The 14550-nt window shown below is 41.9% G+C and overlaps 1 protein-coding gene across 6 annotated transcripts in view; it reads left to right on the top strand.

The window, feature by feature from the left end:
• Positions 1 to 14550, top strand: part of LOC146866305 (uncharacterized) — a 110635-nt gene that overhangs the window by 71290 nt on the left and 24795 nt on the right. For 4 of the 6 annotated variants that reach the window (XM_085640840.1, XM_085640837.1, XM_085640838.1 and 1 more), the window contains one exon: positions 13735 to 13752. The exons of the other annotated variants lie outside the window; for them this stretch is intronic. In XM_085640840.1, coding sequence (XP_085496966.1) covers positions 13735 to 13752 — 18 coding nt within the window. The remainder of the gene's footprint in view (positions 1 to 13734; positions 13753 to 14550) is intronic. 6 annotated transcript variants of the gene reach the window in all.

Below are 14550 nucleotides of genomic sequence, written 5' to 3'. Positions count from 1 at the left end.
TTTTCGTGATCCAGCCATTAGCTTCGGCCTCCAATACCTTGCTAGCTATTGTTAAATGTAATCTAGCCGTGGGATCAGTGTTGATGGGGGTATAGTATTTTCTATCCCCAAGTTGTCGTAGGCATTCTATTTCATAATCACTGGTGGACTGGATTACTGTGGCACCTCCCTTATCAGCCTGTTTGATGGTGATAGTGGTGTCAGCTGCTAGCGTTCTGGCCGCTTCCCTTTCTTTGCGAGTAAAGTTGTTGTACAAAACATTTTTATTCTATACTTTGTCCAGGTCTTTTAGTACAGCCTTCTCGAAGGTAAGGACCTCCGAGGGAATCATGCTGTTAGAAGGGGTAAAGGTGGAAGCCTTATGTAGGCCAGTATCACTGGATTCAGTTGGAGGTTCGTCATGGAAGAATGCTTTGAGGCGTATTTTTCGGAAGAAATTCTGGACCTCGCAGATCAACTCGAATTTATCTACTCTAGGAGTAGGTACGAAGCCTAGTCCTTTCTTTATGACATCCTCCTCTGTGTCACTAAGGGATCTGTTGGAGAGGTTAATGATTAATCCCTCTGACCCCTCCTTTTGCTCCGGGTTTCCATTTGTGGCTGAGGTTGAGGTTGATCTTGCCACTGGACATGTGGTGTAGCTTGCTGTTGTCCTCGCCTTCGCCCTCTTCCTCTGCCCCAACCTCTGCCTAAAAAAGGTTTCGGGTTGTTACCAGGGTAGAATTGTGCCGGGTATTGAGGAAACATGGGGTATTGCCAAAACGGAGGCTGAGGGGGGACAGGAAACATGGGTCCACCTTGATTGTGGTATACCCGTGTATTGGTCTTTCTCTGATTCCTGTTATTCCAACTCCCTGTACTGGAGTCACTAGATGAACCTCTTCTGCTGTGATTAGAGTCCTCATCACTTGAATAGCTTGTCTTGTTGGAAACATAGTCTGCTTTTAGATAAGGAAAGACTCTCTCTTTGTCAAATCTGGCGATATCTTTCTGTAGCTTCGTTATTTTTTGTTTTAACAAAAACTCCCTGCTTTCAGAAATCTCCTGATTAATCTCTGCTAATTTGGTTTTAAAAATAGCAGATTGAGTGACGGGTTTCATAGTACTTTCAAGGTCTTGGATTCGTGCAAGAATGGAGTCAGCCAATCTCTTGGCTGTCCCTATGATAAGTACCAATAAGTCCCTGGTGCATTTCCATGACACCAAGGACCATTCTTTCTTGAACAAAGGATCATCCAGGAACAGTCGGGGTATTAGATTGACGATGAGACCATTGGGGGCGATGTTGGCCCTAAGGTACTCAGTCATCATTGCTCCATGTATGGTTATTTTCAACCATTCTTTCTTCAAAGTAGTTAAATTCGTCCAGTCATCCGACTGGGAACCTGAAGCTATGCTACCGTCGGTAACCAAGAGCGACGGTGCTCTTAAAACATCAGACACAGCGTCTTCACCGTAGCTGATACCTAGTTCCCCTTCCATAATTATTGGAGGGAAAAAGGACCTACTAGAGCCAAATAGCACTATAGGTAACCCTGAATATTATCTCCTGCGGGGGACTCCCGCGCTAGATATGTTCAACAAAGAGAAGGAGAGTGAATGGTGGGCTATTTTTATAGAGGTCCTACACATAAGCCCTAAGTAGCGGTATCAACGAGAGGTGTGTAGTTCCTACAGGGTGAAAAGTCGAAGGGAAATAAAGTTTTCCGATGGCAGACTTTCACCTAGTGAATGTAAGTGCACAAGGGAAGGGGATCCCTTAAGGGTGGAACTGAAACCCTCACACACCCAGCAAGCTAGGTGTCATGCTTCATCATCTGGGTTTTGCTCCTCGTCGGGTCGGCGGTGCAATACCCGACGGGCACCCATACAGGGGCTCTTTATCGGAGATCTTTTGTTCCCTGCCGTATGGTGCATGCGTGTGAGGGCCCGGGAGTGTAGATGTATGTGGATTAAAAAAGGTTGGTTAATCTGAAATGTAACTTTATTGTCTCAGTCAACCACCTTGTTAAAAAGGGGGTGAGTGGCATCAAAGCTATATTTGCTCACAAAAGGAGGAGTGGCTAGCTACGCTCTACTCTTCTGGTCAACATGTTTCGCGCCCAGTCGGTCAGAAGGATCTCATGGCGCTTCGTCAGGACCTATAATGCTAAAGTGAAATGTGCTAAAAACTATCTACAGTGTGGTGTGAAATTAAGGGTGAAAATAGTTTGTTAGTCAACCCTTAATAGGTGCCCCTACCTTATGTATTGTTTATAAAAGGGGGTCACCTAAGGAAAAGAGAAAAATTGGAAAAATGTATATATCGAGAACCACCCTTGGCAACTGTAAAACATTTTAAAAAATGAGTTAATTAACACCAGTTCAGTAAACCAGTTTTCAATTTGATATAATCCATATTATAATTATACTGGATTTCTAACTGGATACTGACCAATCAACCATTGATGATTTATCAAGGAAAGGAAAAACGGTTAACAAAGGAAGCATAGCGAGGCTCTGGTTAAAAACACAACCATTATTACAGTTGTAAAGAACAAATCATGGTTAAGTATGGACTCACCAATTCTTTTTATAAAAACCTCATCATCAGGTGCATGGCGCGTCAACAGGGGGAGAAACACATTCGTTCCCTATGGTATAATAATATAAAGGGAAGAAGTAGAGGCATAGGCAAATTTGCAGTTAACAAGGTCACAAGGGAGAAATCTCCATCCTTAGTGTCTCTTATACATATTGCTCAAGCGTGTAACACCTCTCGTGTGTTATAATAATATGGTCCCAAAGGTGGTCAACCAGGTGCAGCTAATCGAAGCTGAGACATAATGGTGTATGTCCCGATTGAATCATCAAAAAAAGGCTATGATAAATTACAGAACGCACCAAGAGTGTGAATACAAGAGGCAATGTCTATCTATGAGTGCACCCGAATTAGTCATGGCAATCCTTAGTGGGAAGTCACAGTGCAAATGCGCGTTTCGTTAAGAATTACGCCCTAGATGTGAAAAGGTCACAATCATGGACCCGTGATGGTCGCGTTTCTGACCATCACAGAGTCCTATGAGAGAAAACATCTAAATAGCACAACATTGCGGCAATTCAAGTGTGTGCCGGAGTTAGACAAAAACCCGATGAAAGTGCGGTTACTCCTTAAGGTGTCTAAAAAGCCCCAACAGGTGTCTAATGTTTAAAACCACCCGCATGAAAAAGTTGTCAAGGGAACCCAGGATGTACTTACACGGCAAGATTCCCCTGGAGGTTAGTAAACCTGCCCGCGTCGCCGAACCCGGAAGATGAAAGATGGGTCGGTGGCGCTGTATTTTATTCAATCAATAATTGGCTGGGAGCTAGTCACGTGTGATGATGTCACGTCCATAGCAACTGTAACTAGCAACGTGCATGTCATTCCTGATGTGAATAAAAGTTTATTTTGGGCGCCATGTTGTAGTCGTTAATATGTGTTTACAAATACTTCAAAGGGAGGCATAAGTTAATACCCAATCGAGCGGAATAGCGTCGAGAAAGGCTAACCAAGGAAGTATTCGATAGCGTATAAGTCCACCTAAACATGTGCACCATGTGTTATGCCTATCATCGGTGGTTCTTATCAGGTCTAGTTAGTTAGGTAACCCAAACCGGGCGCCATGATGGAGTGGTGTGGGTCTAGGAGCAAGGTAGAAAGGTAGAAGGGAATTCGGCTCTATTAGTACATGAAGCAGTGCATAATAGGTGATGCTGTCATCCGTCCATGCTGTAGTGGCTTAATCACGGTCTCATAATTTAATGGTGCAAATGTTGGTAAACATAAAGGACTGAGTATTAGTAAGACCATAAGGTGGTACTGGTACTATCCTGTCACCTCATCATTATCGCTGGTAAGGAGTCCTATCAATTAGATATTGTAGACCAGGGTATGTCGTCATTGAGGCCAAGTCTATCCAATGAAAGGCGATGTACCCAGCGTTGTTCTAGCCTAAACAAGGAATGTTGAGACATTCCAGGCTGGCTTTCAAGGACAATCCAATGTAGCTCAGTAGGGCTATGTTTACATACAAGGTAATGACTGTAAAGTTTCGTGTTAGATTTGCCGCATCTAATGTTGCTTTTATGTTCAGTGATACGTGTTTTCACTGCTCGTGTCGTCATCCCTATGTAATAGAGATCGCATGGGCAAATTAATAGATAAATGCAGTTCGTGGAATTGCAATTTGTATGTCTTTTTAGGACCCATTCGAAAGTGGCAGTAAGGCGAATAGATTTAGCCACAATAGTTTGTCCACAACAAGAGCACCCTCCGCAGGTATAGTGACCCTGTACAGGGGGAAGATTCCATAGGGTGTTATGTGCAGAAGTTATGTGTTTTTTCGGTCTCGTGTGAACCAAAGTGTCCTTCAGATGGTTAGTCCTTTTGAAAGCGAAACGTGGCGGGGGAATCATGAGTGTACCTGCGGATAGTATTCCCCAATGTTTCTTTATCACTTTTTTAAGGTTGTTGGACTCTGGTGTAAAAGATGTGACACAAGTAATGGTTTCTATGCTGTCTTTTGTTCTCACTTCCAAAAGGGCCTCGCGATTGTTATTTCTGGCCCTCTTCATTGAGTTGTGAATCACTCGGGGAGGATAGCCTCTTTGTGTCAAATTTCCTGAGAGGATGTTGGCCTCAATTTTGTAGTCAGTGATGGAGCTACAGTTTTTCCTGAGTCGAAGGAATTGGCCAAAAGGCAAATTATCGCGTAGGGCCTTAGGGTGGTGACTGCTGTAGAGAAGTAAACTGTTTTTGTCAGTTGGTTTTCTGTAGAGACTCGTGCTCAACCCTGTGGATGTCAGTCTGATCTTTAAATCCAGGAAATGGATGTCAGAGTCAGAGATATGACGTGTGAATTTCAAAAACTGATTCTTAGTATTAATCCATTCACAGAATTCATTGCAGGTAGTTAAATCCCCTTTCCATAAGATCATGACATCGTCGATGTATCTTTTCCAAAGGGTTAAGTTTGGTCCGAAGGGGTTATCCACGTTCATTATCACTGCCTCTTCAAAAGCCGCCATATACAGGCAGGCCACACTGGGAGCAAAGGTACTCCCCATCGAAGTACCTTGGGATTGATGGTAAAGGTTATCTTTAAATGCAAAATAGTTCTCCGTGAGAGCTAATGTAGCCAATTCCATGATGAATGTTATGGGAGTAGGGGATGTCCATTCCCTTTTATGTAGGGCTGCCTCTATCACCGTCAGGGTAGCCTGTTGTGGAATGTTGGTGTAGAGAGCCTCTACATCAAGGGTCACTAGTAGGTCAACATTATCGGTATTCTGTATCCCCTCAATCGTGTTCAAAATGTCAGTTGTATCCCTGACATAGGATGGTGTCTCTTTCACCAGGGGTTGTAAGAAGTAATCGCAGAATTTTGATAAGGGTTCCAGGAGGGAGCCAATGCCAGAGACAATAGGTCTCCCAGGGATAGGAATGACGCCTTTATGTACCTTAGGTAGTGTGTAGAAATAAGGTACGACAGGCTTGGGAGTGATAAGGAAGTCTGCTTCTTTTTTCGTGATCCAGCCATTAGCTTCGGCCTCCAATACCTTGCTAGCTATTGTTAAATGTAATCTAGCCGTGGGATCAGTGTTGATGGGGGTATAGTATTTTCTATCCCCAAGTTGTCGTAGGCATTCTATTTCATAATCACTGGTGGACTGGATTACTGTGGCACCTCCCTTATCAGCCTGATTGATGGTGATAGTGGTGTCAGCTGCTAGCGTTCTGGCCGCTTCCCTTTCTTTGCGAGTAAAGTTGTTGTACAAAACATTTTTATTCTGTACTTTGTCCAGGTCTTTTAGTACAGCCTTCTCGAAGGTAAGGACCTCCGAGGGAATCATGCTGTTAGAAGGGGTAAAGGTGGAAGCCTTATGTAGGCCAGTATCACTGGATTCAGTTGGAGGTTCGTCATGGAAGAATGCTTTGAGGCGTATTTTTCGGAAGAAATTCTGGACCTCGCAGATCAACTCGAATTTATCTACTCTAGGAGTAGGTACGAAGCCTAGTCCTTTCTTTATGACATCCTCCTCTGTGTCACTAAGGGATCTGTTGGAGAGGTTAATAATTAATCCCTCTGACCCCTCCTTTTGCTCCGGGTTTCCATTTGTGGCTGAGGTTGAGGTTGATCTTGCCACTGGACATGTGGTGTAGCTTGCTGTTGTCCTCGCCTTCGCCCTCTTCCTCTGCCCCAACCTCTGTCTAAAAAAGGTTTCGGGTTGTTACCAGGGTAGAATTGTGGCGGGTATTGAGGAAACATGGGGTATTGCCAAAACGGAGGCTGAGGGGGGACAGGAAACATGGGTCCACCTTGATTGTGGTATACCCGTGTATTGGTCTTTCTCTGATTCCTGTTATTCCAACTCCCTGTACTGGAGTCACTAGATGAACCTCTTCTGCTGTGATTAGAGTCCTCATCACTTGAATAGCTTGTCTTGTTGGAAACATAGTCGGCTTTTAGATAAGGAAAGACTCTCTCTTTGTCAAATCTGGCGATATCTTTCTGTAGCTTCGTTATTTTTTGTTTTAACAAAAACTCCCTGCTTTCAGAAATCTCCTGATTAATCTCTGCTAATTTGGTTTTAAAAAATAGCAGATTGAGTGACGGGTTTCATAGTACTTTCAAGGTCTTGAATTCGTGCAAGAATGGAGTCAGCCAATCTCTTGGCTGTCCCTATGATAAGTACCAATAAGTCCCTGGTGCATTTCCATGACACCAAGGACCATTCTTTCTTGAACAAAGGATCATCCAGGAACAGTCGGGGTATTAGATTGACGGCGGTGCAATACCCGACGGGCACCCAAACAGGGGCTCTTTATCGGAGATCTTTTGTTCCCTGCCGTATGGTGCATGCGTGTGAGGGCCCGGGAGTGTAGATGTATGTGGATTAAAAAAGGTTGGTTAATCTGAAATGTAACTTTATTGTCTCAGTCAACCACCTTGTTAAAAAGGGGGTGAGTGGCGTCAAAGCTATATTTGCTCACAAAAGGAGGAGTGGCTAGCTACGCTCTACTCTTCTGGTCAACATGTTTCGCGCCCAGTCGGTCAGAAGGATCTCATGGCGCTTCGTCAGGACCTATAATGCTAAAGTGAAATGTGCTAAAAACTATCTACAGTGTGGTGTGGAAACAAGGGTGAAAATAGTTTGTTAGTCAACCCTTAATAGGTGCCCCTACCTTATGTATTGTTTATAAAAGGGGGTCACCTAAGGAAAAGAGAAAAATTGGAAAAATGTATATATCGAGAACCACCCTTGGCAACTGTAAAACATTTTAAAAAATTAGTTAATTAACACCAGTTCAGTAAACCAGTTTTCAATTTGATATAATCCATATTATAATTATACTGGATTTCTAACTGGATACTGACCAATCAACCATTGATGATTTATCAAGGAAAGGAAAAACGGTTAACAAAGGAAGCATAGCGAGGCTCTGGTTAAAAACACAACCATTATTACAGTTGTAAAGAACAAATCATGGTTAAGTATGGACTCACCAATTCTTTTTATAAAAACCTCATCATCAGGTGCATGGCGCGTCAACAGGGGGAGAAACACATTCGTTCCCTATGGTATAATAATATAAAGGGAAGAAGTAGAGGCATAGGCAAATTTGCAGTTAACAAGGTCACAAGGGAGAAATCTCCATCCTTAGTGTCTCTTATACATATTGCTCAAGCGTGTAACACCTCTCGTGTGTTATAATAATATGGTCCCAAAGGTGGTCAACCAGGTGCAGCTAATCGAAGCTGAGACATAATGGTGTATGTCCCGATTGAATCATCAAAAAAAGGCTATGATAAATTACAGAACGCACCAAGAGTGTGAATACAAGAGGCAATGTCTATCTATGAGTGCGCCCGAATTAGTCATGGCAATCCTTAGTGGGAAGTCACAGTGCAAATGCGCGTTTCGTTAAGAATTACGCCCTAGATGTGAAAAGGTCACAATCATGGACCCGTGATGGTCGCGTTTCTGACCATCACAGAGTCCTATGAGAGAAAACATCTAAATAGCACAACATTGCGGCAATTCAAGTGTGTGCCGGAGTTAGACAAAAACCCGATGAAAGTGCGGTTACTCCTTAAGGTGTCTAAAAAGCCCCAACAGGTGTCTAATGTTTAAAACCACCCGCATGAAAAAGTTGTCAAGGGAACCCAGGATGTACTTACACGGCAAGATTCCCCTGGAGGTTAGTAAACCTGCCCGCGTCGCCGAACCCGGAAGATGAAAGATGGGTCGGTGGCGCTGTATTTTATTCAATCAATAATTGGCTGGGAGCTAGTCACGTGTGATGATGTCACGTCCATAGCAACTGTAACTAGCAACGTGCATGTCATTCCTGATGTGAATAAAAGTTTATTTTGGGCGCCATGTTGTAGTCGTTAATATGTGTTTACAAATACTTCAAAGGGAGGCATAAGTTAATACCCAATCGAGCGGAATAGCGTCGAGAAAGGCTAACCAAGGAAGTATTCGATAGCGTATAAGTCCACCTAAACATGTGCACCATGTGTTATGCCTATCGTCGGTGGTTCTTATCAGGTCTAGTTAGTTAGGTAACCCAAACCGGGCGCCATGATGGAGTGGTGTGGGTCTAGGAGCAAGGTAGAAAGGTAGAAGGGAATTCGGCTCTATTAGTACATGAAGCAGTGCATAATAGGTGATGCTGTCATCCGTCCATGCTGTAGTGGCTTAATCACGGTCTCATGATTTAATGGTGCAAATGTTGGTAAACATAAAGGACTGAGTATTAGTAAGACCATAAGGTGGTACTGGTACTATCCTGTCACCTCATCATTATCGCTGGTAAGGAGTCCTATCAATTAGATATTGTAGACCAGGGTATGTCGTCATTGAGGCCAAGTCTATCCAATGAAAGGCGATGTACCCAGCGTTGTTCTAGCCTAAACAAGGAATGTTGAGACATTCCAGGCTGGCTTTCAAGGACAATCCAATGTAGCTCAGTAGGGCTATGTTTACATACAAGGTAATGACTGTAAAGTTTCGTGTTAGATTTGCCGCATCTAATGTTGCTTTTATGTTCAGTGATACGTGTTTTCACTGCTCGTGTCGTCATCCCTATGTAATAGAGATCGCATGGGCAAATTAATAGATAAATGCAGTTCGTGGAATTGCAATTTGTATGTCTTTTTAGGACCCATTCGAAAGTGGCAGTAAGGCGAATAGATTTAGCCACAATAGTTTGTCCACAACAAGAGCACCCTCCGCAGGTATAGTGACCCTGTACAGGGGGAAGATTCCATAGGGTGTTATGTGCAGAAGTTATGTGTTTTTTCGGTCTCGTGTGAACCAAAGTGTCCTTCAGATGGTTAGTCCTTTTGAAAGCGAAACGTGGCGGGGGAATCATGAGTGTACCTGCGGATAGTATTCCCCAATGTTTCTTTATCACTTTTTTAAGGTTGTTGGACTCTGGTGTAAAAGATGTGACACAAGTAATGGTTTCTATGCTGTCTTTTGTTCTCACTTCCAAAAGGGCCTCGCGATTGTTATTTCTGGCCCTCTTCATTGAGTTGTGAATCACTCGGGGAGGATAGCCTCTTTGTGTCAAATTTCCTGAGAGGATGTTGGCCTCAATTTTGTAGTCAGTGATGGAGCTACAGTTTCTCCTGAGTCGAAGGAATTGGCCAAAAGGCAAATTATCGCGTAGGGCCTTAGGGTGGTGACTGCTGTAGAGAAGTAAACTGTTTTTGTCAGTTGGTTTTCTGTAGAGACTCGTGCTCAACCCTGTGGATGTCAGTCTGATCTTTAAATCCAGGAAATGGATGTCAGAGTCAGAGATATGACGTGTGAATTTCAAAAACTGATTCTTAGTATTAATCCATTCACAGAATTCATTGCAGGTAGTTAAATCCCCTTTCCATAAGATCATGACATCGTCGATGTATCTTTTCCAAAGGGTTAAGTTTGGTCCGAAGGGGTTATCCACGTTCATTATCACTGCCTCTTCAAAAGCCGCCATATACAGGCAGGCCACGCTGGGAGCAAAGGTACTCCCCATCGAAGTACCTTGGGATTGATGGTAAAGGTTATCTTTAAATGCAAAATAGTTCTCCGTGAGAGCTAATGCAGCCAATTCCATGATGAATGTTATGGGAGTAGGGGATGTCCATTCCCTTTTATGTAGGGCTGCCTCTATCACCGTCAGGGTAGCCTGTTGTGGAATGTTGGTGTAGAGAGCCTCTACATCAAGGGTCACTAGTAGGTCAACATTATCGGTATTCTGTATCCCCTCAATCGTGTTCAAAATGTCAGTTGTATCCCTGACATAGGATGGTGTCTCTTTCACCAGGGGTTGTAAGAAGTAATCGCAGAATTTTAATAAGGGTTCCAGGAGGGAGCCAATGCCAGAGACAATAGGTCTCCCAGGGATAGGAATGACGCCTTTATGTACCTTAGGTAGTGTGTAGAAATAAGGTACGACAGGCTTGGGAGTGATAAGGAAGTCTGCTTCTTTTTTCGTGATCCAGCCATTAGCTTCGGCCTCCAATACCTTGCTAGCTATTGTTAAATGTAATCTAGCCGTGGGATCAGTGTTGATGGGGGTATAGTATTTTCTATCCCCAAGTTGTCGTAGGCATTCTATTTCATAATCACTGGTGGACTGGATTACTGTGGCACCTCCCTTATCAGCCTGTTTGATGGTGATAGTGGTGTCAGCTGCTAGCGTTCTGGCCGCTTCCCTTTCTTTGCGAGTAAAGTTGTTGTACAAAACATTTTTATTCTGTACTTTGTCCAGGTCTTTTAGTACAGCCTTCTCGAAGGTAAGGACCTCCGAGGGAATCATGCTGTTAGAAGGGGTAAAGGTGGAAGCCTTATGTAGGCCAGTATCACTGGATTAAGTTGGAGGTTCGTCATGGAAGAATGCTTTGAGGCGTATTTTTCGGAAGAAATTCTGGACCTCGCAGATCAACTCGAATTTATCTACTCTAGGAGTAGGTACGAAGCCTAGTCCTTTCTTTATGACATCCTCCTCTGTGTCACTAAGGGATCTGTTGGAGAGGTTAATGATTAATCCCTCTGACCCCTCCTTTTGCTCCGGGTTTCCATTTGTGGCTGAGGTTGAGGTTGATCTTGCCACTGGACATGTGGTGTAGCTTGCTGTTGCCCTCGCCCTCTTCCTCTGCCCCAACCTCTGTCTAAAAAAGGTTTCGGGTTGTTACCAGGGTAGAATTGTGGCGGGTATTGAGGAAACATGGGGTATTGCCAAAACGGAGGCTGAGGGGGGACAGGAAACATGGGTCCACCTTGATTGTGGTATACCCGTGTATTGGTCTTTCTCTGATTCCTGTTATTCCAACTCCCTGTACTGGAGTCACTAGATGAACCTCTTCTGCTGTGATTAGAGTCCTCATCACTTGAATAGCTTGTCTTGTTGGAAACATAGTCGGCTTTTAGATAAGGAAAGACTCTCTCTTTGTCAAATCTGGCGATATCTTTCTGTAGCTTCGTTATTTTTTGTTTTAACAAAAACTCCCTGCTTTCAGAAATCTCCTGATTAATCTCTGCTAATTTGGTTTTAAAAAATAGCAGATTGAGTGACGGGTTTCATAGTACTTTCAAGGTCTTGAATTCGTGCAAGAATGGAGTCAGCCAATCTCTTGGCTGTCCCTATGATAAGTACCAATAAGTCCCTGGTGCATTTCCATGACACCAAGGACCATTCTTTCTTGAACAAAGGATCATCCAGGAACAGTCGGGGTATTAGATTGACGATGAGACCATTGGGGGCGATGTTGGCCCTAAGGTACTCAGTCATCATTGCTCCATGTATGGTTATTTTCAACCATTCTTTCTTCAAAGTAGTTAAATTCGTCCAGTCATCCGACTGGGAACCTGAAGCTATGCTACCGTCGGTAACCAAGAGCGACGGTGCTCTTAAGGGATCCCCTTCCCTTGTGCACTTACATTCACTAGGTGAAAGTCTGCCATCGGAAAACTTTATTTCCCTTCGACTTTTCACCCTGTAGGAACTACACACCTCTCGTTGATACCACTCTGGGCAATAGCTCATTTGATCTCCCCAATGGCCCCCAGAACCTTAGGGATGATTAGTTTGTGCTTTACAAGTACTGGGTTACTTAGTATGTGTGAAGCTCAGATGGGATTCCCAAAATACACTGCTATAGAAGATTTGCAATCTGAGGTACACAATGAAGTGCAAAGCAATATTCACTCTATCTTTTGAACAGCAAACTGTATAATCCTGCTCCATCTTTTGTCAGCTACACTTGGCCACAGCACTTCAAAATCAAATACTGGTGACACAGTTGCAATATGTAAGCTTCTTTTAACACTCATCGCAAGTTCAGCTATATTTTCACAAATTTAAATGTTCATGTATTATGTCAGGTAGCATTCATCGTGCTGTAGTTTGGAGTCGTACTAGATAAAGTTTGCACTGGTCCAAAAAATAACAAGCACTGAGAAAAGGCATTCACTTGCATGGAGTGTTCAATAATAAATAATAGGAGTCCACTCAAGTGTGCAGTGGAAGAGTGCAACTCCTCTAGTCGAAACACTGTGAGACCAAAAGGCTCCTGGGTGGTATAAACACATGAATGGTATGGAAATCCTTCAAATCAGGATCGGCCTAATATAATAGACAGCAAAGCTATTTGTTCATAAACAAGCAGCTGAACCAAAACACACTCCAAATATATGCTCTGGATGCAAAACAATAGGTCTGCCTACTTACAGCTACAGCTGTCTTTGGCCAAAACTAAAAAAACAGGGAAGTCTATTTACAGCATTTTTGCTGTTTATTTAATTTAATTGAGAATAAATCATGCTCAATTTGACCATGGTAAAACATAGACTAAACAGATGTTAGCTTGTATTTATTTTGTGTGTAATGTTAGAAATGAAGAAAATACTTTTATCCACCTATCAAAAAGGACAGATTGGACTATCATTTGCATATTCATTAGATATTCAATTTGTACTTTTTAAAGAAACTATAAAAATGAGATTTCTTTTTTAAGAAATCGGGTTTAGCAAAATATGCTTTTTTTTGCGTGTAATTATGCGAAATTTTGGCAAAATTGCTTGTAATTATGTAAAATGTTATTTTAGCATGTAATGTGTATTTACATCAATTTTCGAAGCCTGGCTGCATTTTGCACTCAAATATAATGGGAAAAAACAAAAGCACCCATGCCTGTGGTCTGTTGTTCCTGTGCGTTCGCAGTAAATGGCACATTATTATGCAAACTAAAGTAATGTCGTAATTTCGGGAAATTTCACATAACAAGCCCAATTTGAAATACCCGAAGTTAAGAAAATTACATGGTTTAATATAAATTTCACCAAAGCCTAGTCAAATCTTTATTATATACATAACATGTGGTGTACAAAACATTTTCACAACATAGGGCCATATGCATGAACACATTTTCCCATAGACAGAGAATGGGCAAAACCCTTTGATGCATCTGGGCCATAGACTGTGGTCACAATATGATTGCCTATTTCCCCATTAAGCAAACATAAAAATGGAGTAAACGGTTTTGCCCTGTTTTTCTCAAAAGTGAAAGTTTTGCCATTGTAGCACCTCACTTTAATCACCTTCAATAGCAAAGCCCGCCATTAAACTTTGAAAGCAGGAACTAGATGTAAATAGTGTCAAAGTACACTTCAAAATATTTTCTTAGTACTGATGGCCATTTTCTCTCTTCACAGGGTGTCAGAAACATGGGGGTAAGAAAAAATGTATTCAGTGCAAACCTTCGAGATTTCTCACCTTAGAAGACAGTAATGCTGTATCATCATAATGCTTATTTATGCTTACTTTTATTCATTCAATATATAAATATTGTTAAAACTAGCTGGAATTTCAGTGATATAGCTAGTTATCCATCTTTAACCATAAAACTGACTACTGACTAGTGACCAATAGAAAAATTATGAAATACTCACATTGTTAATTATATGCTTAAAATGTACTGTTTGCAGTATTGGAATGTAATATTTTTTTTAATATACGAAATGTATCTTTTTTTTATTTTAAACAATCCTAGCACCTGTTCTATATCAAATATATGTGTGTGTCAAATATGGTGTTAGAAGAAAACAAAAGAACCCTTAGGATATATTCAACATGTTTTTCTCCGTCAGGCGACTGACATTTGTTTTAACAGGATTTTCTATTAGATTGTTTTAAAGTGGTCCACGGTCTAGGCCAGTAGATATGGTAGCAGCTTATATAGTAACTGCATAAAATATTACATCTTTTCAAGATGTGTCTGAGTATGGGGAAGTTGAAGTGATTTCACACTCATGTTAATGATATAAGAGATTATACTTCTGCAAATTCTAGGAACTTAAATATACTTTTATGCAAAAAAAATGCATTCATTGTTTTAAAAAGGGGGAAGTGCATGACAAAAAATACATTGGAAATAGATGGTAGGAAAAAGTAAGCAAAATCTTTCCTAGTCTCAATTTAAAAAAAAAATCTGCAAAAACATTTTTATGGAGAATTTAATTGTAGGTGAA

The sequence above is a fragment of the Triturus cristatus genome, chromosome 2_1, assembly GCF_964204655.1.
Source record: "Triturus cristatus chromosome 2_1, aTriCri1.1, whole genome shotgun sequence".
Classification (NCBI taxonomy): domain Eukaryota; kingdom Metazoa; phylum Chordata; class Amphibia; order Caudata; family Salamandridae; genus Triturus; species Triturus cristatus.
Note: the sequence above shows the minus strand (reverse complement) of the source record. Positions and strands in the feature narration are given on the sequence as shown.